This window comes from Mesoplodon densirostris, chromosome 4 (assembly GCF_025265405.1).
Source record: "Mesoplodon densirostris isolate mMesDen1 chromosome 4, mMesDen1 primary haplotype, whole genome shotgun sequence".
Lineage (NCBI taxonomy): Eukaryota > Metazoa > Chordata > Mammalia > Artiodactyla > Ziphiidae > Mesoplodon > Mesoplodon densirostris.
This window is the reverse complement of record NC_082664.1, coordinates 128124058-128149635: the sequence shown is the minus strand read 5'-3', so window position 1 is coordinate 128149635 and position 25578 is coordinate 128124058. Positions and strand designations below refer to the sequence as shown.

Sequence of the window (25578 nt, the reverse complement as noted above, 5' to 3'; positions counted from 1 at the left end):
TGGGCTCAGTATTACTAGTGGGTACAGCAAGGAGAAGGCAGCCCTTGCCCTCACTCAGTTTCCAGTCTAACTGGGGAAACCAAACTGGCATTCGCATCACTGGGGGCCATGAGCTGGGGTGGAAAGAGCATCTGACCCTGGGGCAGAAGATCAAGGTTCCAGTCTTGCTGCTCCACCTACCAGCTACGTGATGAGCCACTTTACCTCTCTGGGGCCCAGTTTCCACATCTGTAAAAATGAAGGCGATACTATGGAGCCTGTGAGGATTAAACACGATGATGTTGGTCAGGTCTCCAGCCCAGAGCCTAACGGGCATCAATCAAAGAATGGGAGCTCATTCTTTAAAGGCATTTCGTAAACTGGAAAGGGATGTACAAATGCAAATCGCTATTCTTAACATCCAGTCCCTTCTCTATCTGAGGCCCTAGATTCTGATGCAAACACGGTGGGGGGAAGGCCAGCCCGGGCTCTCAGCCCAGTGGCTTCCAATTGCCCCATTCCAGCCGCTGAGCAGTCGGTTTGAGTTTCAGGGGGGAAAAGCCCCACATGACACGAATCCCTGAGCCCTCCGGCAGCCTCCCTACCCGCCAAAGCACGTCCGGGGCTTGGAAAATCCCCCGCTGCGCTGAACAAACAATGTGAACAGTTGGGGCCCGAGCAGCTGCTGGGTCTGTCAGCAGCCTGGGCTCCTGCGGGCAGGACGGCGGCCAGAGGGGCTGGGGCTTGCTGGGGAGCCCAGAGGAGGCTCCGATTCCCTTCCTGAATATTCATGGATCAGCAGATGTCTGGCTGCCCCACCTCGGAGGAGCCCAGCACCCAACAAGGCAATGCGGAATGGGAAACCAACAGGGATGTAGATGTGGGGAGAACCTGGGATCCCTGTGGGGGTACAGGGCTGTGCCAGGAGCCCAAGCCAGCCCACGTTGATGGAAACGTATGCAGAGCCTGAGATTGCTCATTTTATAGATGGGGAAACCGAGGCCCAAAAGGGGAGGTTCTCACCTCTCTGGGAGACAGTCTGGGGAAACTGTTCTTCTTGGACATCCTGGGCATGAACCAAGCATTAAGGAGACAGGTGCTCCCAAATAAGAGGGTTCTCTCTGCCCCAGCACCCAACCCAGCTTCTGTGCCCAGGACGTGCATCCTTAGGGGCCCACCGCAGGTGCTACATCACTCCGTGAAGCTGCCCCTGCCTTCCCCAGGGAAGGGTTTCCCTGGGTCTCACATCATGTAGCCACTTGGAGGTCCCTTACCCATTCTTCCTCTTGCCTTCTCGCCTAAGGCGGACCATGGGATGTGGTGGGACAAGCCTCGGCCTGGGGTCAGAGTTCTGGGTCCATCATGGGTTGTATGACATTGGGTCCGCTTTCCTCCTTTCAGCCTCGGTTTCCCCAGTCTTAAAATGAAGAGTCGCCACATTTCTCATTTTCACCAAAATTCTCCCAGCGGCAGAGGAGAATGTACTCAGGAGGCTTGCTGACTACCTGAAATGTTTTTATGTTTAAACCTCTGGCACATTTTGCCTCCTATTCCATTACCTAGCAGTGTTTGTTTTAATGTAAATGTGGTTCCTACACCACCAAATCTTTTTGGAAAAGTGATGCTCTGGGGAGTGGACCTTGTTTGTCCAGTGGTTTCGTGGCTGCCCCTTTCCTGCCACCCCCCAGGAGCACTTCTCAGTGCTCCCTCTAAGGACTGGGTGGACATAGCGGACACTTGCTGTTGGCCAGCTTTCTGCCTCGAGGGGAACTCCCTCTCCCACAATCCCTTCTCCTCAGTCTCCTCGGTGGGACCCTGCCAGAGACATGGAGCTTCTATGCTTAGGAGGCCCAGGGCCATCTCTCAGTCTCCTTCTTCTGACATTAGTTTACCCATTTACAGGATAAATTAGATTTTATGAGGCCAATTAGAACCCAGACAGAAAGGAGATTCGCTGCTGAGCCCCAGGGCCAGCTCAGTGCTGTTTTGTGGGACTAGTGTGGGCCTGGCATAAGCCAGGGTTCCATTCTTCAGTGAACTCTCAGGAAAGAGGCTGGGACTGGGTGATGGGGTGGGGAACAAAGCCGAGATGCCTCCTTCATTAAGCCAAGAACTTGCCACAAACATCAATGCCTTGTCATTTTTTAATTTCAGGGCCTACCAGATTTACAACTTGTTTTCGGTCTACACGGGCAATTCTCCATGACGCCATCACCACACTCCTCTCCCAGGAGACACAAGTCAGTTTCTTCCAGAAACCTCCTTCCCCGCCCCCCACCTTGGCTACCTCCCTTACCACACACTAAGTCCCTCCCACAACAGCTGGAAGGAGAGCTTGGGATAGTTGCCTGGGACACAGGGAAGGCAGCGTTCCCTTCATCTGTGATCCTCAGGAGACAGGCTCAGCCTCAGCAGACTTGAGAGCAAAGCCACTCAGCTTGACCTGCCTACCTCCTGTTCCCTGTCACCCTGGGTCCCCACCAGACTAAACCACTTCCCGTTCTCTGAAAGCACAATGCTGTTCCATGCGTTGCTTATGCTGCTCCCTCTTCCTTCAGTAGCTGTGCCATCCTGGGGTCTGATTTAGACGCCTCTCCTTTTTTTCTGCCCCATAGGACCCTGGGCACCTGGGTCATTGCAATTAGCACTCTAGATTTTTGACTTGCTTTTCTGCCAGCTAGGCAACAAGCCCAAGATTATTGTCCTAGTCAGCATTCTAATTCCCTAGGACCTAAAACACTGTCTGGCACATAGTAGGTGCTCAATAAACAGTTCTTGAACAGATGAGTGGACATGCGGAGACACACTCAACAAGGTAAGACACAGAGCCCCTCCTACTTTTCTAAGCCTCAATTTCCTTATCTGGAAAATTATAGGAACTCCCTTCAGGGCTGGGGATGATGTGGATAATATACGTGGAAACTGCCTAGCATACTATGTGGCACCTATGAGACATGTAACAAAATGCTTAAAAAGCACCAAGACAGGGAATTCCCTGGTGGTCTGGTGGTTAGGACTCCGCGTTTTCACTGCCGTGGGCCCAAGCTCCATCCCTGGTCAGGGAACTAAGGACTAAAATCCCGCAAGCCGCCTGGCGTGGCCAAAAAATAAATTAAAAAAAAAAAAAAAAAAAAAAAAAGAAGCACCGAGACAGAACAGCAAACTCACATTGAAAGAAACTCTTCTACTTAAACACTACCAGGACTGGGGAGCTCACTACCTCACCTCTTCTGCTATATGGATGGTCTGATTAAAAGTACCTTCCTCAGACGCAAAAAGGAGGAGATATGGGGATATATGTATATGTATAGCTGATTCACTTTGTTATAAAGCAGAAGCTAACACACCACTGTAAAGCAATTATACTCCAATAAAGATGTATAAAAAAAAAATACCTTCCTTGTGTGCCCAACCTTGTCTCTCTATGCTCCATTCATTTGCCAGAGCTCCAAACTATGTGACAAGGTTATGAGCCCCTATCGAACCATCTGGAAGTCTTGGCTCTGCACCAGCTTCCATGCTCAGGTCTGCACCTGAGAGAGAATTTACTGAGCCTCGGCTTCCCGGACCACAGTGACCCCACGGCCCCTCAGTTGCAGAGGAATTCCTCAGCTTCAGCAGCGAGGCACTAGTAGCTGGCAGCACAGCCAGCCCCAAGGACAAGGATTCCATTTCTCCGCACGTCAGGCCCAGGTCATGCTCTCTCTGGTTTTCTTCTCTCCCCCCAGGTGCCGTCACCTGCCTCTGACCAGGCTGCGGCTGGGGTCCTCCCCCATCAGAACCACTCTTCCTCTTCCTTCCCCCCAACCGGGGGAGCTGGGAGCCCCCAGGCCTGCTTGGCAATGACATCTGTTCTGCATCTGGAATTCTGTGTCAAGTCTGGTTTCTGTACCTCAGAAACAGCGGAGGCAGAACAGGATGCGGTGGGTGGGGATGGGTGGAGCAGAGTGGATTCCAGAGCCCAGACCCAAACACACCACCTGAGGCGGGCCAAGCCCAAAGTTGTTGATAACTTCTCAGGTGAGGGGGAGGGCGTGAAGAGAGACTGAACTTGCGTTCATGTGTACCAAATCCCGGGAAAGTACGGCTGCTCCAAGAGCCAGGAGACTGGTTCCAGTCCCAGTTCAGTCCCCATCCATGTAACTCTGGGAAGTCACTCAGTTTTCTCATCTGTAAAATGGGTTCATGCTAAAATTATTTCTAAATTCCCCTCAGTGCTGACATTCAATGATGCTAATTGTGGGATTACTCAACTTGAAACAACTTACGTACCTTTAGGAGAAAAGAAAGGAAATGCTGATTTACACATAATGTATGATTACTTGGGCCATGAAAATACATACAGGATCAATGAAGGTTTAGATAACTTCTGGATTATTTAGATTCACTATTAAGAGAAACTATTGGGTTGGCCAAAAAATTTGTTCAGGTTTTCCGTAACATTTTTCTTATGGAAAAACCTGAACGAACTTTTTGGCCAACACAATATATTTGACCTGGTTCCTAATCTCCAAGATGAGGTCAGAGAGGGCCCCAACACCCCAACTAACTGAAGTTGGTCTCTGAGCTTCTGGGCTGAGAAAGGGATGGAGGGGGGAGTTTCCCCAGTGAGGAGAAAGCAGCTCTCTTGTTCTCAGAGCCCTCCTGCTACTGACCTCTGGCATCACCACCCCCCAAATTCTGACTGGGTGGAAGGGAGAACCCCACTTCTTGCATGTGGTGAAAACAGAGCATTTGGCATCCCACCACTACCCCCAGACAGGAGTCCCATTCGCATACATCTCCCCAGTTCCCAAGCCCTGACCCAAGAGCAGTGTTCGGGGGAGACGGGCAGTCACTATCTTGACTCCAACACCAGCCCTTCATTTTGCCATGTCGAGGCTGCTGAAGTGTCTATTATGTTTTACTTCTCTCTCCCTCACTCCCTACAAACTCAATCTATCCTCACATCCTGCCGATTCTACTTCCTAAATATCTCTAGAATCCACTGTGGCCATCCCAATTGCCACTACTCTAGTTGCCAGCAACATCCTCTCTTCTGGATTACTACCACAGCCTCCCAAGAAGCTGCAGCTTCCTGCCTCCATCCTGTCCAATCATTCTCCACATCGGCTGGAGTGAGCTGATGCAAAGCTGATCTTAAAACCCTCCAAGGGCTCATGCAGGCTCTCAGGCCAGAAACCTTGGTGGGGCTTACAAGCCCCTTCATGAGTTGGCTCCAGCCTCCATCTTCAGCCTTCTCTTTTGACACTCTGTGGCCCCTGTCCCATTCCTCTCTAACCTGCCCCACCCTCCTGCCTTGTGCTCTAAACTCCAGACAGATTTAGCTTCATTCAGTGGTCTAAACGAAGTCACCCCTGAGCGTTTGCACATGCTGTTCTCTCTGAAAAACTCTCCCCATCATCACTCTCCTGCAGGGCCAACTGACCCTCTGCACTGAGCTCTATTATTTACCGCTTCCTGGAGGAAGCCTTTCCTGACCTTTCTAGACTACCTGTCAGTCTCCTCCTTATTTACTATATTTCAGGCACCAGTCACGTGCTAGCCGAAAAGGGTACTCAGTAAATATTTGTTGAATGAATGAATAAATGGCCTCCGTCCAGATCGGGGAGGCTAGTCAGAACTCTATAGGAGTGTCCCCAGGCCTGACGAGCTTGAGGGCGAGCAGAGTAGTTGCTTCAGCCACGCACACTGCTGCCAAGGGAGCCCCAGCTCGGGCCCTGCCCCTGCCTTGTGCACTCAGGAGCCCCAGAGAGGAAACTGAGCCCCTCGCAGGGAGGCCCCACCGATACTCCATAATGCCCGAGTGAGTGCAGTTCCCAGTCCTGATTCCGCTTTGCTAGATGACCCCGAGCCCGGTCCGGAGCTCTCAGAAGAGCAGAAGAGAGTGGGCCCAACTATTCGTTAATCCCCTGGCCTCCAGGAGGACAGACGCTCCTCTGGCACTTCCCCTCCCCCTCCACCTGACAACCTCAGGCCCCCCACTTCCCTAGCCTAGTCGCCGGGACCCCGCCCCCAGGCGGCCTCCTGCCGGGTCCGCAGTCAGGTCTGAAAAGGGGCGTGTCTTTGTAGGCAGAGAGGGGGTCCGAGTAGTTCCCGAGACTTTCCCACCCGCTGTTTGGGCTTCCTGGAGATGGGCCGGGGCGGGCCAGGCGGAGGCTCCTTCCCCCCTCCGCCGTCCCTGCCTCCCTCCCACGTGGCCTGGCTGAGTCTCTCTGGAAAGCCACAGCAGCTGGAGAGAAATCCCCCTCCCCACCCCCACCGTCAAGTCCCTCCCCGACTGGCTTCGGACACATCCTCAGCTCCCCCCTCGGCTGGGAAGGCGAGAACTAGGCGAACAAAGCGGGCAGCCCATCCCCCTCCCCAGTCCTACCAACCACCTAGCCCACGGGCCGCTCCGAAACGCACACAGGACCGAAAGGGAGAGGGCTGGGGGTGGAAGAAGGCTCCCTAGGCAGAGACGCTTGGGACTCCGTCACCCCATCCCCAGCCCTCTCTCCAGTGAGGGCAACTCTGACTCTTACCCACCGTCACCTCGCATTGAGGTGGGGGGTTGGAGGAGGCCTTGCTGACCCCGTTCACCCTTCTCAGATCTGCCCCTGGGGGTGGAGCAGGAGTGACACGCGTCCCATCCTGAGAGCGGGTGTCGGACAAGTCCACGAAAGCAACTGGTTTCCTGCGCCCTCCCCCAGCCCACTCCCGGCCTCGGTTTGGAGGGGGCAACACTCCCGCGCTCCCCACCCCCTCCGCCCAGCCCCACCCAGCTTCAGGGACCACACCCACCGGACAAAGTTGAGTATTTTATCACCACTCTTCCCAGTCAATCCGCAATCTCATGCTTCTGTCCCCCGACCAAGGACATGGACACTCTCCGAGAGCCAAGGCCAAATATTAGCTCAGCCCCATAAACACAATTACACACGCTCTCGACACACAAATGGAGGTGCAGACACCCCCCCACACACACACCCCTTTACACTCCCAACCCGGAGACACGCGCGGTAAAGGCAGAGCCCGCCCTGCACAAACCACCGGCACCTCAGCCACGGCCCGCGATGCCACGCCGCGACCGGCCACGCGCTGCGGACACGTACGCCCCGCAGAAGCCCCCTCCCCATTCTCTGCACGCGGTCGCGCGCGCGCGCGCACACACACACACACACACACACACACACACACACACACACTCACTCCGGACTCCGCAGACCAAGGACACACACCCCCTGCGGACAAGTACGCGCCGCAAACGTCCCCGGCCGCGGCTCGCAGACCCCAGAGCGCAGGCTTCGCGGGCACAAGGACGCGCAGCCCGCGCCCCCCTGCCCCAGCGCTCGCTCGGGACTCGGGACGCGCCGGCCCCACAGCCGGCGCAGCCCCGGGTGCCGACGCACAGTCACCCCGCAGCCGCTCCCGCCGCTGCCTCAGCGCCCGCCCTTACCGCGCGCGGCCAGCAGGCAGAAGGTCAGCGCGATGAGCCCGCCGCCGCGGCCAGCGTCCCCCCGCGCCATGGGGCCGGGCCCGGGCTGCCGCCGCCGCCTCCTTCTCCCCGCGCCTCGGCCGCCGCTGCCGGGGGAGGGCGCGCCGGGCTTCAGTGGCCCGAGGAGGCGCGGCGCCGCGGGCGGGGGCGCGGCCTCGGGGGCCCCGGCCCGAGCGGGGGCCGGCGCGGGGGCCCGGGCTGCCGCCGGCTCGCCCGCCCCTCCATCGCCATCTTGGGCGAGCAGCCCGGACGGGGGCGCCCAGCGGGCGCGGCCGGTCGGGCCCCGCAGGGGACTCTGGCCCGCGCGCTGTGACCTGCGCCGCGCAGGGGCTCAGCTCTGCTGGGGTCTGCGCCCCTCTGCCTCGCCCTCTCCGGATCTCCATGGACCCCCCCATTTGGGCAGCTTGTTTCTTGGTCTGTCTCTTCGTCTCTCTGTCTCGGGGTCTCTTTCTACCTCGGTGTCTCTATTTCTTTTCTCTGCCGCTGCCTCAGGGTCTCCAACATCTCTCGGTCCCAGGCTCGCTGGAGGCAGATTCAAGGCCTGGGTTTCTGTCCGATGACCCCATCTTGCCACTTGAGCCAGTCCATTCCAGCCCAGGTCCTGGCCTGAATCCTCATTAGCTTCTCCACCGGCAGACCCGCTGAAGACATGGCGGTTCCCTCCTCATCCCCATTTACCTCGCCCTTCCAAGCCGATGGCTTCTCTTGACCTGCTTCTTTTGCTCTTGGAATAACCAACCCCAGCAGGGCATTTACTCTACCCCAAGCACTGCCACACTCAGACCTCTCTGCAACCCTGGGAGAGACAAGGAAGGTTTGATTGCTCCCATCTTTACATGCAGGGAAACTGAGGCTGGAGGAGGTGAAGTGACTTGCTTAAGGACCCGAGGCTAGGGAGCAGCAGATGCAGGACCTGAACCCTGATTTTCTGACTCCAGAAGGTCATTTCCCACTCATTTTTCAACTGTGCTTTCTCTGTCCTAGCCAGACTGATTGTCTCAGTATCCCACAAACAGTTCTTTTTCTAAAGCCAGGGATTCAATGATCAGGCAAAGTGTAGGGAGAGGAGTACAGATTGAATGACCTATTTAATGTCCTTTCCAAGACCAAGACGCCATGGTTCTTCATCCCCTCTATCTCCAGTGTTCCCATGGCTTAGAGCCATTTTGTCTCTGTACCCAGAAGGTACTTTACCCATCTGTTGCTAGCTAACCCTCAATAATGACCAGCACTTTGCAGGTCTAACGGGTTCTGGCATTTATTCATTCATTGCCAGGCCCATCAGCAGCATTTGACTTAGCCCATCACTCCTACTTGTTTCTCTTAGTGGTCTCATCTGGTCATCAAGGCTTTAAATTACATCTTTATGCTGAAGATGCCTACATTTATATCTCAGCCTGGACCTTCTCCCCTGAACTCCAGACTTGTGTATCCATCTACCTGCTCAACATTTCCATTGGCTAATAGGCATCTCAAATTTAACTTGTCCAGGGAATTCTCTGGTGGTCCAGAGGTTAGGACTCCGTGCTTTCACTGCCGGGGAACTAAGATCCCTGCAAGCCGCTCAGGTTGGCCAAAAAATTTAAAAAAACAAAAACAAATTTAACAGGCCCCAAACTGAGCTCTGATCCTCCCTATTAAACCTGCTTCTCCCACAGTCTCCCCCATCTCAGATCGTAGCAGCTCCATCCTCCCTGATGCTCAGGTCAGAAACATTGGAGCCATCCTTAACTCTTCACTTTCACATCCTTCACACTTCACCTTCCTGCTACCACCTTGATCCAAGCACCATCACCTCTCACCTGGATTGTCACAATAGGCCCCTCACTTGTTTATGTCATTCTCCCACTTCAGTCTTATCTCAATACAGCATCGAGTGATCCTATTAAAATGGGAACGAGATCATGCCACTTCTCTGCTCAAAACCCACCAGTGCCTCCTAGCTCTGAGCAAAAGCTAAAGTCCTTCTTATGACCGGAAAGCCTATGTGATCTGGAGGGCTGTTTTACCTCTGACCTCACCTTCTACGCCATCCCCTTTGCTCACTGCCTCTCCAGCCACACCAGTCTCCTTGCTGTAACTTGATAGCAGTCAGTCCCCTCCCTCCAGCCTCTAGACCTTTGCCCAGCTAGTGCAGGTCTAGAGCTCTGTCTTCCACCCCTCATATCCTCACAACTCCCCACCACCACCGCCATAACTCGACTTTTTTTTTTGGGGGGGGTGTTCATTGCTGCACAGGGGGTTTCACTAGTTGTGGTGAGTGGTGGCTACTCTTCATTGCGGTGCAAGGGCTTCTCATTGCAGAGCACGGGCTCTAGGCGTGCGGGCTTCAGTAGTTGTGGCTTGCGGGCTCAGTAGTTGTGACACATGGGCTTAGTAGTTGTGGCACACGGGCTTAGTTGCTCTGTGGCATGTGGGATCTTCCTGGACCAGGGATTGAACCCACGTGCCCTGAATTGGCAGGCGGATTCTTAACCACTGCGCCACCAGGGAAGTCCCTATCTAACAGTCTTTAGTCCCGTCTTTCTAACATGCTCTATGTTTTACTTATTTTATTTGTAGTCTGTCCTCCCAACCAGAAAGTGGGCTTTGTAAGGACAGGGATTTTTTTTTTTTTTTTTTTTTTTTTTTTGCGGTACGCGGGCCTCTCACTGTTGTGGCCTCTCCCGTTGCGGAGCACAGGCTCCAGACGCGCAGGCTCAGCGGCCATGGCTCATGGGACGAGCCTCTCTGTGGCGTGTGGGATTTTCCCAGACCGGGGCACGAACCTGTGTCCCCTGCATCGGCAGGCGGACTCTCAACCACTGCGCCACGAGGGAAGCCCAAGGACAGGGATTTTTGTGTGCTGGGTTCACTGCTGAATTCTAAGCATCTTGACCAGTATCTGACACTGTGTAGGTGCCAGGGGGCCAGGATAAAAGATACAAGTCACTGCTCACAGGAACAGTTGTGTCCTAAGTGGCATGCGGTGGCAGGGAGAATGGGAGCAAGAGAAGGAAGGACTAACCGTGTGTGGTGGGGGACTGTTGAGGGAAAAGTCTTCACAGCATTGTTGATTGTTTTAGATGTTTGACCTAGGTCTTGACAATTTAAAGAGGGAAGAACTGATGGTGGGGGAAGAAACACCCTGTGCAGAGGCCCTGTGTGTGGCATGAGGGCACAGGAAATGGCAGAGCCAATAATTAACTGCATTGATATTCACAGGTCACCTGTTATGGGTCAGGCCCTGGGCACTGGGAGCAGGGCGGTGAACAAGATGGTTCTTGCCTGCATGGTGCTTAGTCTGAGAAGTGAGTCTACTTAGCCTGTAGATAAGTAGACAGGCAACTATAATACTGTGTGATACAGGCTGGGATGGGGTGCAGGGAGGAAGGGCACCCAGGCCAAACTTGGGGAAGGCAGAGAAAGCTTCTGGAGGAAACAAATACCTGAACCAGTATAAGCAGAATGTAGGAGGTGCGAACTGGGCAGGAGGGCAGGGGTGGGAGATGAAGCCAAACAGGGAGACCAGGGCTGGGTGAGCAGTCCTTGCATGTTGCCTAGAAAGCAGTTGATCAATCGAATGGATAAATTAACAAACAATCTGTCACCACATGAAGAGTGTCACTAATTCCATAAACCACACACACAAATCCAATTAATTTCTCTGCATTCATATCTTAGCACACAGGCTATGGGCGGGGAGCAGGTGTGAGGTGTGACAGGCTCATGCCAGCCAAACCCAGTGTAAAGAATAAGAGCCATGGTTCTCGTCCTGCCTCTGTTACAGACTTGCTCTGGGACCTTGGACAACTTCCTTCCTCTCCCTGAGCCTCAGCTGCATCACTGAGAAAAATAAGAGGGCTGGAGGATGATGCACATTTCTAACCAGGAGTTCCAAAGAGTTCACACCATTAAAAGTGGATATGGCACTGGTCTTAATTTCTTCCTTTTTAAATCAATCACTAGGGCTTCCCTGGTGGCACAGTGGTCAAGAATCCACCTGCCAATGCAGGGGACATGGGTTTGAATCCTGGTCGGGGAAGATCCCACATACCGTGAAGCAACTAAGCCCATGTGCCGCAACTACTGAAGCCCACGTGCCTAGAGCCCGTGCTCCGCAACAAGAGAAGCCACTGCAATGAGAAGCCCGAGCAGCGCAACGAAGAGTAGCCCCCGCTCTTCACAACTAGAGAAAGCCCACGTCTAGCAACGAAGACACAACGCAGCCAAAAACAAATAAATAAAATAAACAAATTTATTTAAAATAAATAAATAAAGTATTCTATTATTTTCCCCTTTCAAATGGTACCATGGAACACCTCCAGGTGCATGTGTGGTGCGGGGGGGTTCATGGGTGGAGGGCCGACGGACACTGTCACGGTTTCTACCATTAAACAGCTTAAATTTTTTTCAGTCTTAGTTATTTATAGGTTGTTTAATTAATAGCCACGTTGGACCACGAGATCTATGACAGGAAGCATGAGGAGTACTGATGGCTAAACTACAAAACTCTAATGCTGAGGAGAGAATGATAATTTTGCAAATTTACCTGTGGTTGATCATCATCAGAAAAGAATGTTATAGTCTTCTAATCAAAAGTCATTAGGGGCCTCCCTGGTGGCACAGTGGTTGAGAGTCCGCCTGCCGATGCAGGGGATACGGGTTCGTGCCCCGATCTGGGAGGATCCCATATGCCGCGGAGCGGCTGGGCCCGTGAGCCATGGCCGCTGGGCCTGCGCATCCGGAGCCTGCGCATCCGGAGCCTGTGCTCCGCAACGGGAGAGGCCACAACAGTGAGAGGCCCGCATACCGCAAAAAGAAAAAAAAAAAAAAAAAAAAGTCATTAGTGAGGGACCTCCCTGGTGGAACAGTGGATAGAGCTCCACGCCCCCCATGCAGGGGGCCCGGGTTTTGATCCCTGGTCAGGGAACTAGATCCCACATGCCTGCTGCAGCTAAGAGTTCGCATGCCGCAACTAAAGAGCCCGCTTGCTGCAACTAAGGTGCATCCAAATAAATAAATATTAAAACAACAACAACAAAAACAACAAAGTCATTAGTGACTAATATGTCAAAAGCCAGTGTTTAAAAAAATAAAGTCTAATGATAATTCAATCTAATCTGGCTTTTTATTTACCAGAAAGTCAGACCGATTGTATCTGTAATATGTTATTTGTTGACAAGTACCAATAGATCAGTGGTCCCCAACCTTTTTGGCACCACGGACTGGTTTCATGGAAGAAAATTTGTCCAAGAACGAATCTGAGCGATGAGGAGCAATGGGGAGCAGCAACTGAAGCTTCGCTGGCTTGCCCGCTGCTCATCTCCCGCTGTGCAGCCCGGTTCCTAACAGGCTGTGGACTGGTACCTGTCCACGGCCCGGGGGTTGGGGACCCCTGCAATAGACCCTAAAATCTTATATTTCACATTTCAGAAATAAAACTAAAATTTTTAGGTTATTTTTTCACTTTAGCACAAAATGCAATCATAAAATGAAAGCAATTTTTGTCTACTTTTTATCCTATAACATAGGATGAAATTTCAATTTGCATTTGGTCCCCATTTAGTCTTGTTTGCTGACTAAAATCAGCACCCATCACTTCTTAAATAGGGTAGAGTGTTTTTTAACTCAGTTTAATTAAATGTTAAAATTGTCCTCAATTAACAATATACTGTTATAATTTTTTTTCTTAAAATAACTTCTTTGAGATAGTCTAATAGAGAGGTAACATCTTGGGAACAGGTCAACATAGGGGTCTAGAAACTGGGAAAAGGCTAGAAGACTGCTGTTTTTATTAGTTTGACCAGGTGGATGGGACGTTATCAAATAAAGAGAACAGAAGGAAGAGCCAGACAGAGGAGAGGGGAGAAAATTTGCTCTTTTAACATCTTGAGTGTGACATGTCTGCCTGGCCTGGCAACCAAGTGAAAGATGTTAAAACCCTGGAAATGCCGTTTTGATCTGAACAGAGAGATCAGAACCAGAGAAATTATTTAGTGAGTTGGTACTTCTATCAGAGCATCTAACACACTTTATTATAATATACTTCATTAAATTGTCTGGCTCTACTGCCCTACAGTAAGTTCCTTGTGGCAGGAACCATGTGTATCTTGTTTACTCTTGTTTTCCTGGGATCCAGCACAGCGCACAGCATATAGTAAGAGCCCAGTGAATGTTTTTTAAATGAATGTTTTTTTTTTTAAGTTACTCCTTTATCATATACCATGTAAAAATGGTGAGTGTTTTAAATCACTAAGGGAGTTCTCAAATAGCATATTACTGTGAAAGGGGTTTGAGCATCAAAAAGTGTTGGCAAGTGTTTGTCTGAGTAATCTCTAAGACCTCAGTAGACTCTGCGACCCTAAATCAAGAATTTATGAACCACTTGCTCTGTAGGATGAGCTGTGGGGATCTGTGGCATTCACATCATTCTTGAATAGATATCAGAATCTACCACTGTAGTGATTTTAAGATACAGCCGCCCCTCATCCCTCGGTATGTGTGGGGTATCAGTTCCAGGACCCCCCCGGAAACCAAAATCTGTGGATGCTCAAGTCGCATATAAAATGGCATAGTATTTGCATATAATGTACATACAACCTCCCCATACACTTTAAAATATTTCTAGATTACTTATAATACCTAATACAATGTAAATGCTATATAAATTGTTTTGTTTTGTTTTGTTTTTGTTCTTGTTTTTTTTTGGCCACGCAGCTTGCAGGATCTTTGTTACCTGACCAGGAATTGAACTTGCACCCTTGGCAGTGAAATCGCAAGAGTCCTAACCACTGGACCACCAGGGATCACCCTAAAAATAGTTTTAAGTAAAATGTAAATGCCATGTAAATAGTTGCCAATGCATGGCAAATTGAAGTTTTGCTTTTTGGAACTTTCTGGATTTTTTTTTTTTTTTTTAATTTTCATCCATGGTTGGTTGAATCTGCAGATATGGAGTCCACAGGTATGGAGGGTGCACAGGTTCTTTGACATTCCTCCCTTCAAGTAGAGTCTATTTCCCCTCCCTTTGGACAGAGGCTGGTGTAAGTGACTCATTTCTAAAGGATTGAATGTCATGGAGGTGGGACTGCATGGCTTCTGAGGTGTGTTGTAAAAGAAGCCACACCTCCCACCTGGCTTTCTCTGGGAGACACATGCCTCTGGCTCCCTGAGCCACCACGTAAGAAGTCTGGCCACCTTAACGCTGCCATGCTGGAGAGAAGGAGACCCCGTGGAGACAGAGGTGGTAGAGGAGCCCCAGCTGTTCCAGCCCAGGAGCCAAATGTGTGAGGAAACCTTCCCAGTGCACAGCCCCAGCCCCTGTCTGACTGCAACCACGTAGGAGACCCTGACACCAGTTAACCCCCAGCACTGTGAGCAACAGTAATAATAACGCATGGCTTTGTTGTTGTTTTATACCACTAAGTTTGGGGGTGTTTGTTTTTTATTACTAGATAAACAGAACAGCTGCTAGAGTCTTTACTGGGTTGGGTTCACTATTGGAACCACTTGCTGCCTCTTTCATTCATCCCCCCCCCCTTTTTTTTTTTTTTTTTTCCTTTTGCGGTATGCGGGCCTCTCACTGTTGTGGCCTCCCCCGTCGCGGAGCACAGGCTCCGGACGCGCAGGCTCCGGACGCGCAGGCTCAGCGGCCATGGCTCACGGGCCCAGCCGCTCCGCGGCATATGGGATCCTCCCAGACCGGGGCACGAACCCGTATCCCCTGCATCGGCAGGCGGACTCTCAACCACTTGCGCCACCAGGGAGGCCCCCCCCCCTTTTTTTTAATGAATGTATTTATTATGCTTCTCTAGCTTTTATTTATTGCCTTTTCCTGGTCATTCATCCCCCTTTGAGGAAGATACAAAAGGTAGATATGTTTAGAATATTTTCACCCTTCATATTCAAAACCATCTCCCACACTATACCACTGCTCAAATCCTCTGAGCCAGGGGGATGGGTCTTTTCTCACCCTGAGATGACTTTTCACCCCTTTCTTATCAACAAATGCTAATGGTTTTGTGGAATTATAGGATATTTAAATTTTCTTCTTTGTGCTTTTTTTTTTCCCCCCTAATTGTCTACATTGAGGGAATTCCTTGGCGGTCCAGTGGTTAGGACTTCGTGCTTTCACTGCCGAGGGTGCTGGTTCAATCCCTGGTGAGGGAACTAAGATCCCACAAGCCACATAGCATGGCCAAAAAGAAATAAGACAAAACAAAACAAAACAACAACAACAACAAAACACCCCAAAACCCTTCCTCATACCAAAACAGAATGGTAATGGAAGAGAGACTCTGGAAGGGTATATAAAGGAAAGAATATAAAGTACAAAAAAAATTGTCTACATTGAACACATATTACTTTTGTAAACAGAAATAGTAAATGTAACTCAGGAAAAAAATACATAAAAACTTCACTTAAGGATGATGAAAAAGTTCTGGAAATAAACAATGGTGATGGTTGCACAACAATGTGAATGCACTGAACTGTACACCTAAAAATGGCTGAAATGGTAAATTTTATGTTATGTATATTTTACCACAATAGAAAAATATACACAATCCTTAAAACTCTACTTGAGTCTTAGCTCCTTCAAGGTTACCTTCCAGTCCTCACCAATCCGTTTGTACCACTTAATAGGCGCTGGATTATTTCTGCATTGTACAGTGGTTTCTTCATTTACATGATTCATTTGTCTCCGTCTTGTGTCTCAAATGACACTGGAAGCTCCTTGAGGGCAGAAACTGGAATTACACAGAGAGTCATGACTACAGTACATTTATAAACCAATTGCCTGGACATCAGAACATATTTCCCTAAAGAATCAACACTACAGGGACTTTCCTCGTGGTCCAGTGGTTAAAACTCCACACTTCCACTGCGGGGGCGGGGGGTGCGTGTTCGACCCCTGGTCCGGGAACTATTAAGCTCATTAAATATCTGGAATGTACATTGGCAATGAAAATGTACTTAATAAAAGCATTGGAGGGGCTTCCCTGGTGGCACAGTGGTTGAGAGTCTGCCTGCCGATGCAGGGGACGCGGGTTCGTGCCCCAGTCCGGGAGGATCCCACATGCCGCGGAGTGGCTGGGCCCGTGAGCCATGGCCGCTGGGCCTGCGCATCTGGAGCCTGTGCTCCGCAGCGGGAGAGGCCACAACAATGAGAGGCCCGTGTACCGAAGGAAAAAAAAAAAAAAAGCATTGGAGATACTAACAATGAGACAAAACAGAAAAATCAGTGGAAAGGTTGAGTTTGGGATTGAAATAAATACATATATTTTTTAAAAAAGATAATTAACTAGATAAAACAAAGTTCTGCATCAATGAAAATGATTCAAAACTTATTGCATGACTCATCTCTGAATACGTTTACATAGTTATAATGATGTAAACACTGAATATTTAATCTAAGTAAAGTTACAATAGAACTACTCTATTGAAAAGATGAGTGGGGGTGGGGAGTGTGTGTGTTTGGTGGAAATGGGAGGGAAAACAGCTAAATTCTAGTCTTTCACAGTAGGGTACCACTAGATAATGAATAAAAACTGAAAAACAATCATAGAGTAATATTACAAACATGTTATTTAGAGATTTGTCTTAGAACTTGACTCCTTAAGCTATGTGCCTCTGTAACCATGATAAAATTAAAACTTAAAAAAAAAAAAAGGTGATGCAGGTCTCTATATTGTTTAGATGGATGCCCTCCAGCCCTGAACCATCGTTCCTCCGCAGCTCTCTACACCACCTTGCTGAGCCCAACAGCTAATTCCTGCCGGAACCACTGCTGTTTGACACCCACTTCTGCTCAAGGCCACCTTGCCCCAGCAAGCCTGAGATTCGGATGGCTCTTTCTGGTCCCCTTTTATGAGGGCCCCTGCACACGCAGCGCAGTGGGCTGAGACCTGCTCTCTCCCAAGGTCTCTGGATGCTCTGCCTGCAGCTGGACACACTGACCACAACAGGATGGGAGCACTGCCTTCAGGAGAACTGAAGGTAGGTGATGCTGGTCACATTGTCCACCCATCTTTGGAAGCTGCACCCTCCCTACTGGAGACTGTGTCCTCCCCCAGCACTGGGTGTCAGAGTCCTCCCCCTGGGCCTGTCCTACACAACAGCCTTTTTCCTCCTCACTTTCCACATGAAAGTATATCTATTCCATGACCCGCCCTCTCCTCTGGTCTCTCAGACAAACTAAGCCTGTTGAGGTGAAGCCAGCAGAAGAGCGGGGGGCAGATGTCAAGTACACCTCGACTCTCACCGTGCAAGGCCCTCACACTCTATCCCAGCACTCCCATCTTTTCCTCTCACATCACTGCCCAGCCCACACTCAGTTTCCTGCCACCCAGTGTGCCAGCTCCGCAACTTTATCCCCTCATGTCTGTGTGTATTCCTTGCCTTGAATGACTTTCCCCCACCTGGAGAAACTCATTCCTTAACACCTAATCCAAAAGCTGTCTCCTTTGTGCTGCCTTCCCTGACCATCCGCTTTTCCACTACCCAGAGAAAACAATTGCTCATGTTTGTTGAGTGCTGTGTGCCAGATATTAGGAGTTTTGCATGCGTTTTTCATATTGAAGCTCACAGCAACTCTTTGAAGTAGTACCATTATTAATTCTATGTTCCAGAAGAGGAAACTGAAGCACAGAGAGGTAAGTAACTTGCCCAAGGCCACACAGTAGGAAGTGGTTCAGTGAGAGTCAAGAGGACAGACTCTCTGGGTCAAAGCCCACAGTCCGAACTGCTGTCCTGCCCTGCCTCCTGGGGACTCACACAGGACTCAGCACTCAATATCTCTCTCTTTGTACTGACTCTCTTTAGTTTACACATCTATTTCCACTTCTGGATTGAGAACCCTCTGAGAGTAGAGAATGTGTCTGACTTCTCTGAGCATCCCTAGATCCCTGAATCCTTCAGCATGAGCCAGGCCATGGCATCTGCTCAACTCATGTTGCTTGCTCAAGAATGAGTGAAGCCAGGATTAGCATTCTGCTTCTGCATTGTGACCTTGGGCAAGGCACACAACCTCTCTGAACCCTCATTTCTTTCTCCGGAGAAAATAAAAACCCATAGGGGAATAATAACACCGCCTAACTGATGTCTCGTAGCTTACTGTGAAGATCAAATTGAACATGATGCTGTCATGAGGAAGTATAGTATAATCAGTGGAGCACTCACCACACAGATGTTAGCAGCTGGTATTCAGAGGGAAATGTCACCTGTTCACAGGTAAAACATGTTATCCTAACAAGGGCCTTACAGTTAATTATACCTTCATCCAAAGTAATGTGTAATTCTGGAAGATCTGCCTTGGGTCAGGCAGATGGGAAGTATCTGAGGTCAAGGCAGAGTCTGGTCACCCCCATGGGAGGCTCCTGTACCCACCACCCTCCTTTACTCATGTCCCGGAACCTGCTATTCTTCCAAGATCCCTGGGGCTGAGTCATGTTCCTCTCCCTGCCCAGCATCTATCTTCTCCCCAGGGCTTGGGCCTAACAGCTCAGGTCTTGGAGAGCAGACTGCTCCCACTGGCAGCCCTGCACTCCTTGGAGGAGATGAGGTCAGATCAATATCAGGACTTCATAAATCACTTCCAACACATTGGCCTCACTGAGACTCTATGAAGAAGGTATTAGAACCCCACTTTAGAGTCCAAGGTCAGAGAAGCAAAGGGCTTGCTCAAGAGCACAACTGCTGGACTTGAACCCAAGTCTATCAGATTTCAAATACACTAGTCTTTCTCATGCTCCCCCTTCTTTCTCTGGGCAAGTTCAAGAAGATTCATATCCAAGACCCACCCAGTATAGGCTTTCTGAGCTCAGCATGAGCTTGGTCCCTGAAGGAACTCAGATTTCAGGCAAATACCATATTTCCTTGATTTTAAGATGTATTCTTATTCAGTTTTATATTTCTGATATGAAGATCTTAACAACGGTAATATCTGAGATTTTAGGACATTTATTTTTTATTTTTAAAGATTTTTTTGAAGTGGACCATTTTTAAATCTTTATTGAATCTGTTACAATATTGCTTCTGTTTTATGTTTTGCTTTTTAGCTGCGAGGCATGTGGGATCTTAGCTCCCCAACCAGGGATCAAACCCACATCCCCTGCATTGGAAGGCAAAGTCTTAACCACTGGACTGCCAGGGAAGTCCCAGAGATTTTAGGAAATTTAGTAGGAGTCCTAGAGACTGCATTCAAGTGTCTCTGTTCAGCTACCAACTGGTTCTGTGCCTTTGTGGAAGCCACTTTACCTGCCTGTACCTCAAGGAATTGGTCTGATTTTTGGTACCAACTCTGCCACTTGACAGCTATGTGGCTTTGCGGTCCTCTCTGGGATTCAGTCTCCTCATCTCTAAAATGATGGGAGGGGTCACTGATTTTTGACCTCTTCTTTTAAACTGCAGAACAAGTTTCCCCAATCATATATAAGTGCAAAGCTAAGTTGCTGCTCTGAATGAAAGAAGGGTGGGAGTGCCTGGGAGCCTATGGCCTCTTCTACTCCCTCCACCTCTGCCAGGGCCATCCTGGCAGCACAGCCTCAGTGTCCTCAGTTTGGCAAATTTCTCTGTTAAGCTCTGGTTCGGGAGAACATCGCTCTGGGAGGTGAATACAGAGCTAGAAGACCTGGGCTCAAGTGCGGATTCTCTTTAAGCAGCTGGGATGGCTCCAGTATAATCACTTACCGTCTCTGGGCCTCAGCTTTCCATCTGTGAAGTAAAGCAGTAGATGAGATGATTTCTAAGAATCCACTCTGGCCCTTACATTCCATGAATGCAGTCTTTCATTGCTCTACCTCAAAGGTCGTACATTACTCTGGTTGTACCTTAGAATCACCTAAGGAGCTTATCAAAAATTAGTAAAATATGGCCCACCTCCTCCCCACCCACCAAGCTGATGTAATTGATCCCAGGAAGGACTCAGACATCAGCGTTTTTATTTGTTTTTTTTTTTTTTTTTTTTTTTTTTGCGGTATGTGGGCCTCTCACTGCTGTGGCCTCTCCCGTTGCGGAGCACAGGCTCCGGATGCGCAGGCCCAGCGGCCATGGCTCACGGGCCCAGCCGCTCCGCGGCATATGGGATCCTCCCGGACCGGGGCACGAACCCGCATCCCCTGCATCGGCAGGCGGACTCTTAACCACTTGCGCCACCAGGGAGGCCCTTATTTGTATTTTTAAAAAATATTTACTTATTTATTTTGGTTGCACCGGGTCTTAGTTGTGGCATGTGGAATCTTTAGTTGTGGCGTGTGGACTCTTAGTTGCAGCATGCATGCGGGATCTAGTTCCCCAACCAGGGATTCAACCCAGCCCTCCTGCATTGGGAATGTGGAATCTTACCCACTGGACCACCAGGGAAGTCCCCATTAGCGTTTTAATAAGCTCTCCCAGCAACTGTGACAGCAACCAGGGCTGAGAAGCACCACTCCTCCAGACCTAAAGCCTCAGTGGGGAACAAAGAATAAAAATTCCAATGACAAGGGCTTCCCTAGTGGCGCAGTGGTTGAGAGTCCGCCTGCCGATGCAGGGGACACGGGTTCGTGCCCCGGTCCGGGAAGATCCCACATGCCACAGAGAAGCTGGGCCCGTGAGCCATGGCCGCTGCGCCTGCGCGTCCGGAGCCTGTGCTCCGCGACGGGAGAGGCCACAACAGTAAGAGGCCCACATACAGAAAAAAAAAAAAAAAAAAAAAAAAAAAAAATTCCAATGACGTTTCAGAGAAGGAATCCTAGAAGCTTAAATCTGGGGAGAATTTCGTTTCTTTCACAGTCTTACAAGTGAATCGGTAGATGGGTGCTCAGGAACCTAAACCTATCAATCAGATAACCCTAAGTGGGGGAGGTCAAAATATTTTTTTCATTTAAAAGTCTTTTTTGGTATTCAAGTACCTAATAAGTGATTCCTACATATCTGACTATAGTAGGTATGATGGGGAGAATTAACCAAGTATAATACAGTGCCTACTCTCACAGTCTGTAATTTAACAGCAGAAACAAAATCGGTGGCAAACAGTATGGTATAAAATAAAGTGCTAAATCTAAGATAATCTTTATTGAGCACTTTTATTGCATGCCAGGCACCAAATGCTTTATAGTATATTAAACAAATTTCATCCTCACAATAACCCATTGAGGAGGGTTCTGTTATTATTCCTATTTCTCACCTAAGGAAACAGAGGATCAGAGTGTTATGTAAACAAACATGCACAAGCCCATAAGGCTAGCAAGTAGCAGACATAAGGGTTGAAGCCAGGCTCCAAAGCTGATGCTGGTACCATTCTGCAATATCACCTACATCAGGTGGGGAAGATTCCCATATAAGCTCTGTAGGGTGCCAAGAGGAACCTGGGTCTGGCCTCAAAGCATGCGTTCTGCTAATTGAAAGAGGAAAACTTCAGGATGCTTGTGGGTGAATGAAGAGCCCAGATGAGGGAAAGTGAGGCTGGGTCAGGTGACACAGGGCCTTGAATGTCGGTTACAACTTGAATTTGATTAGGGACTGGCGTGAAAAAGTGCTAATTTATCATGCCTTTAAGACCGTGGGTGGGTTAGAATGGGGATCAACAGAAAATCTACAAAGAACAAATGCTGGAGAGGGTGTGAAGAACAGGGAACCCTCTTGCACTGTTGGTGGGAATGTAAATTGATACAGCCACTATGGAGAACAGTATGGAGGTTCCCTAAAAAACTAAAAATAGAATTACCATATGACCCAGCAATCCTACTACTGGGTAGATACCCAGAGAAAACCATAATTCAAAAAGACACATGCACCTCAATGTTCACTGCAGCACTATTTACAATAGCCAGGTCATGGAAGCAACCTAAATGCCCATCGACAGACGAATGGATAAAGAAGATGTGGTACATATAAACAATGGAATATTACTCAGCCATAAAAAGGAACGAAATTGGGTCATTTGTTGAAACGTGGATGGATCTAGAGACTGTCATACAGAGTGAAGTAAGTCAGAAAGAGAAAAACAAATATCGTATATTAATGCATATATGGGGAACCTAGAAAAATGGTACAGATGAACCAGTTTGCAGGGCAGAAGTTGAGACACAGATGTACAGAACAAACGTATGGACATCAAGGGGGGAAAGCCATGGGGGGGTGGGGGTGGGATGAATTGGGTGATTGGGATTGACATGTATACACTGATGTGTATAAAATTGATGACTAATAAGAACCTGCTGTATAAAAAAATAAATAAAATGAAAGCATTAAAGAAAAAAAAAAGTGGGTGTCCTACCGGGTGTGCTAGTGAGGTGGGAGGTGAAGTTGGTCCTGAGAACCTCTTGAGGGCAAGGGCTGTGTCCTCTTCATCTTTGTTTCCTCATGGCCTACACAGGCCTAGCACACGATTGTTACTAAATATTTGCTGAATGACAGTTGTGAACTGCTTCTTTGAAGTCACTTGGAATTCTTAATCTTCACCTCTACTCCAGCCCAGCATGACATTACAGGTCCTAGACTGAGGTAGGAGCAGCGACAGGAATGAGGAAGAATAGACGGTTGAGACAACGAAAAACAATTAACTGGCTAGGCAACACATCATTAAGTACGCAAGGAGCTACAGACAGTGGCACTCACACGCATGCTGAGGGATAGAACTACGACCATACATATGCCCAGAAACCAAGCCAACACGGAGGGTCCATTCCACAGAAGAGCACTGTGGTTTTCCAGAACCTACCTGGCCAGAGGACCTTCCTGCAAATAATTGTCACCTGTGAGTAGAATGTTAAACTCTGCCCTTCTGCAGAGTGCCTTTCTAGTAAAGATGGGGGTGGGGGTGGGGGTGGATTCCTGAAACTGGCTAAGGACAACTATCTTAATTGTTCCCAAACTTCTATTTCAAGAACTTAAGTTTGGGAGCCAATTTAGAAAGTGTTATCTTTCAATAAGGAGCACACAAACTCAAACACCTCATTGCCTACGTCAGAGCTGAATCCCATCTAATCCATTTCAATGGGAGTTCAACCTCTTCCAGGGTGGCAGGGCCAGGGTACCAGATCCGTGGATGGACCTAGGCTGATTAACTTATTTAAATCCTGGTGATTCCCCAAACCACTCCAAGCCCAGAATGAAGTTGTGGTTATGAGATCCTCACACTACAGTTGTTTCGACTCTGCTCCCCTCCAAAGCACCAAGGGATCAACCCGTTTCTCATTACCACGGCGTGGGTAAGGTCACGCTAGAAGGACGTCCAGAGGCCTCGAGACCATACACTTGCTCTGACAGGGCTCTGGAGCCCGAGAGCCACTGGGAAGTGTGGACCACCAGCACAGTCTTTGCAGGATGCTTATGGCCAAGTTGAAAGCTGATTTTTGATTAGCAATAAATCCTGGCTAAATTAAAGAGAACAAAGTAGCCTATAAAATGTTCCCATCTGGAGTGTCATAAATGAATTATATGTGTGCTGAGGTATTAATCTCTTTAGAGTTTGGGTGAGTCTGGCTGGTCACTTCTGGCAACAAGCAACCTCAACAGATTAACCCAGTGTACCTCAGTTTATCCCAGAGTCACAGAGATTTTTTTTTTTAATGTGTTATGAGGTAAAAAGGATAGGTCTAAAGCAGTACCCTGTTTAAAGATAATCTTTATTTCTAAAAATTTTTGTATACTAAAGTTTAAGACCCTAATACATAACATAGCAGTGTTTTTTTAAAAAAATCATTATCCCTTTGAGAATCTGATAACGCCAAAGCCCTTCTCCCCAGAATGCACCTCTACTCATTCATGCAATATTTTGCATACAACTTTAGAGGATTACAGAATCCAGATTGAGGGTCTGTTCTGGAAGGATTATTAGACAAACCCAAATTTACTAATTTTAGAACAAAATTAGTAAACTTGGGTTTGCTTCTTTCCCTTACCCCTTCTCTAGTATAGTTTCAAAAGACCAGAGAATTGTCAAAGAAATCTCTGAAGAAAGTATTACACTGAACTCCCTTGAAATTTCCTGGGGAGCATGCAGAAACCACTGTCAACTCCAAGAGGCATTCCAGAGAAGCTCCTAGCTGCTCAGGGAGGTTATGTTAATCATTGGCTCCAAGCATCACCCACCCTTGCAGTACCAACGCTGGCTGTCTGGAACCACTTACAGGTACAAAGCAGGTCTCTGCACACCTCCCTCTGGCTTTGGATGCATTTTTAGTTAGTGTTTACACTAGAAACCCCACGTAACCACCTTGCAGTCTCCGCTCACCACTGCAAGCACATGACCTTGTTCGTGTTATTAACCACTCACAGTTGCCACTAATCAAGGCAAAGATTGTACAAATGGGGGATGGGGAAAAAGGGACATTTACACCAATTAATTTTAGCAGCATCTTTATTGCAACAAAGAACCTGTAATAAAATGCAACAAAACTAATGTTTCACTTTACATGATTAAAAGCCATGTAGCTGAAAATGAGAAAACCCATAAACTTACTGGAGTGAGACATGCAGTTCTTTTTATATAAGTCAATGCTTAAAACAGCAGGCACTTTATGTTCTAAAATTAAAGACCTGAACTCCAACTGTGCTGAATACAACATAAATTTGTATTTGGGTTATGTAAAAACAAACATACAAACACTACTTTTTCTCTCTCTGAGGGACTTCTCAAACGATTACCTAGAACTGTCTCTTGACGAAATAAGAAAAGCAGGAGCCAGCACCTTGCACTAACATGTCTCCATATTTCAGGCTGCAAGATGGATTAGGTGGGGCTGGGTGGGGTTGGGAAGGTGGGAGTCAGGAACGTTTCCTTATTCCTTTATGTCTGCTGGGAATGGACACTCACCTTACATATCTTAGTTTAGATATGGCCATGTCTCTTTGCTTACTTTAAACAGCTATAATTTGGGCTCCCAGGCTTAAGCAAGCACTCTATACCCCAATCCCCAAACGCCCCACTACACCAAGGAAGACACATTTAGTGTTAACAATTTTAATTAACTTCAGAATGTCATATACTAATTAGAAGTACTGCTTCATTAATAAGCATGCTTAGCATTTACTTTAGAATGGAAAAATTAACCATTTTACGTTATCTTTAAAATGTTTCATAGGAATATATTAATAAATACTTCTTTAAAAATTTGCCTTTTCTACATATCATTTAACTACCATGAGTTAGGATATCT

The 25578-nt window shown here is 48.6% G+C and overlaps 1 protein-coding gene across 6 annotated transcripts in view; it reads right to left on the bottom strand.

Moving 5' to 3' along the window:
* IGDCC4 (immunoglobulin superfamily DCC subclass member 4) overlaps positions 1 to 7514 on the bottom strand; it is a 37773-nt gene extending 30259 nt beyond the window's left edge. For all 6 annotated transcript variants that reach the window (XM_060097173.1, XM_060097169.1, XM_060097171.1 and 3 more), the window contains exon 1: positions 7418 to 7514. In XM_060097173.1, coding sequence (XP_059953156.1) covers positions 7418 to 7487 — 70 coding nt within the window. In that variant the 5' untranslated portion in view covers positions 7488 to 7514. The remainder of the gene's footprint in view (positions 1 to 7417) is intronic.
* Positions 7515 to 25578: the final 18064 nt, after the last annotated feature.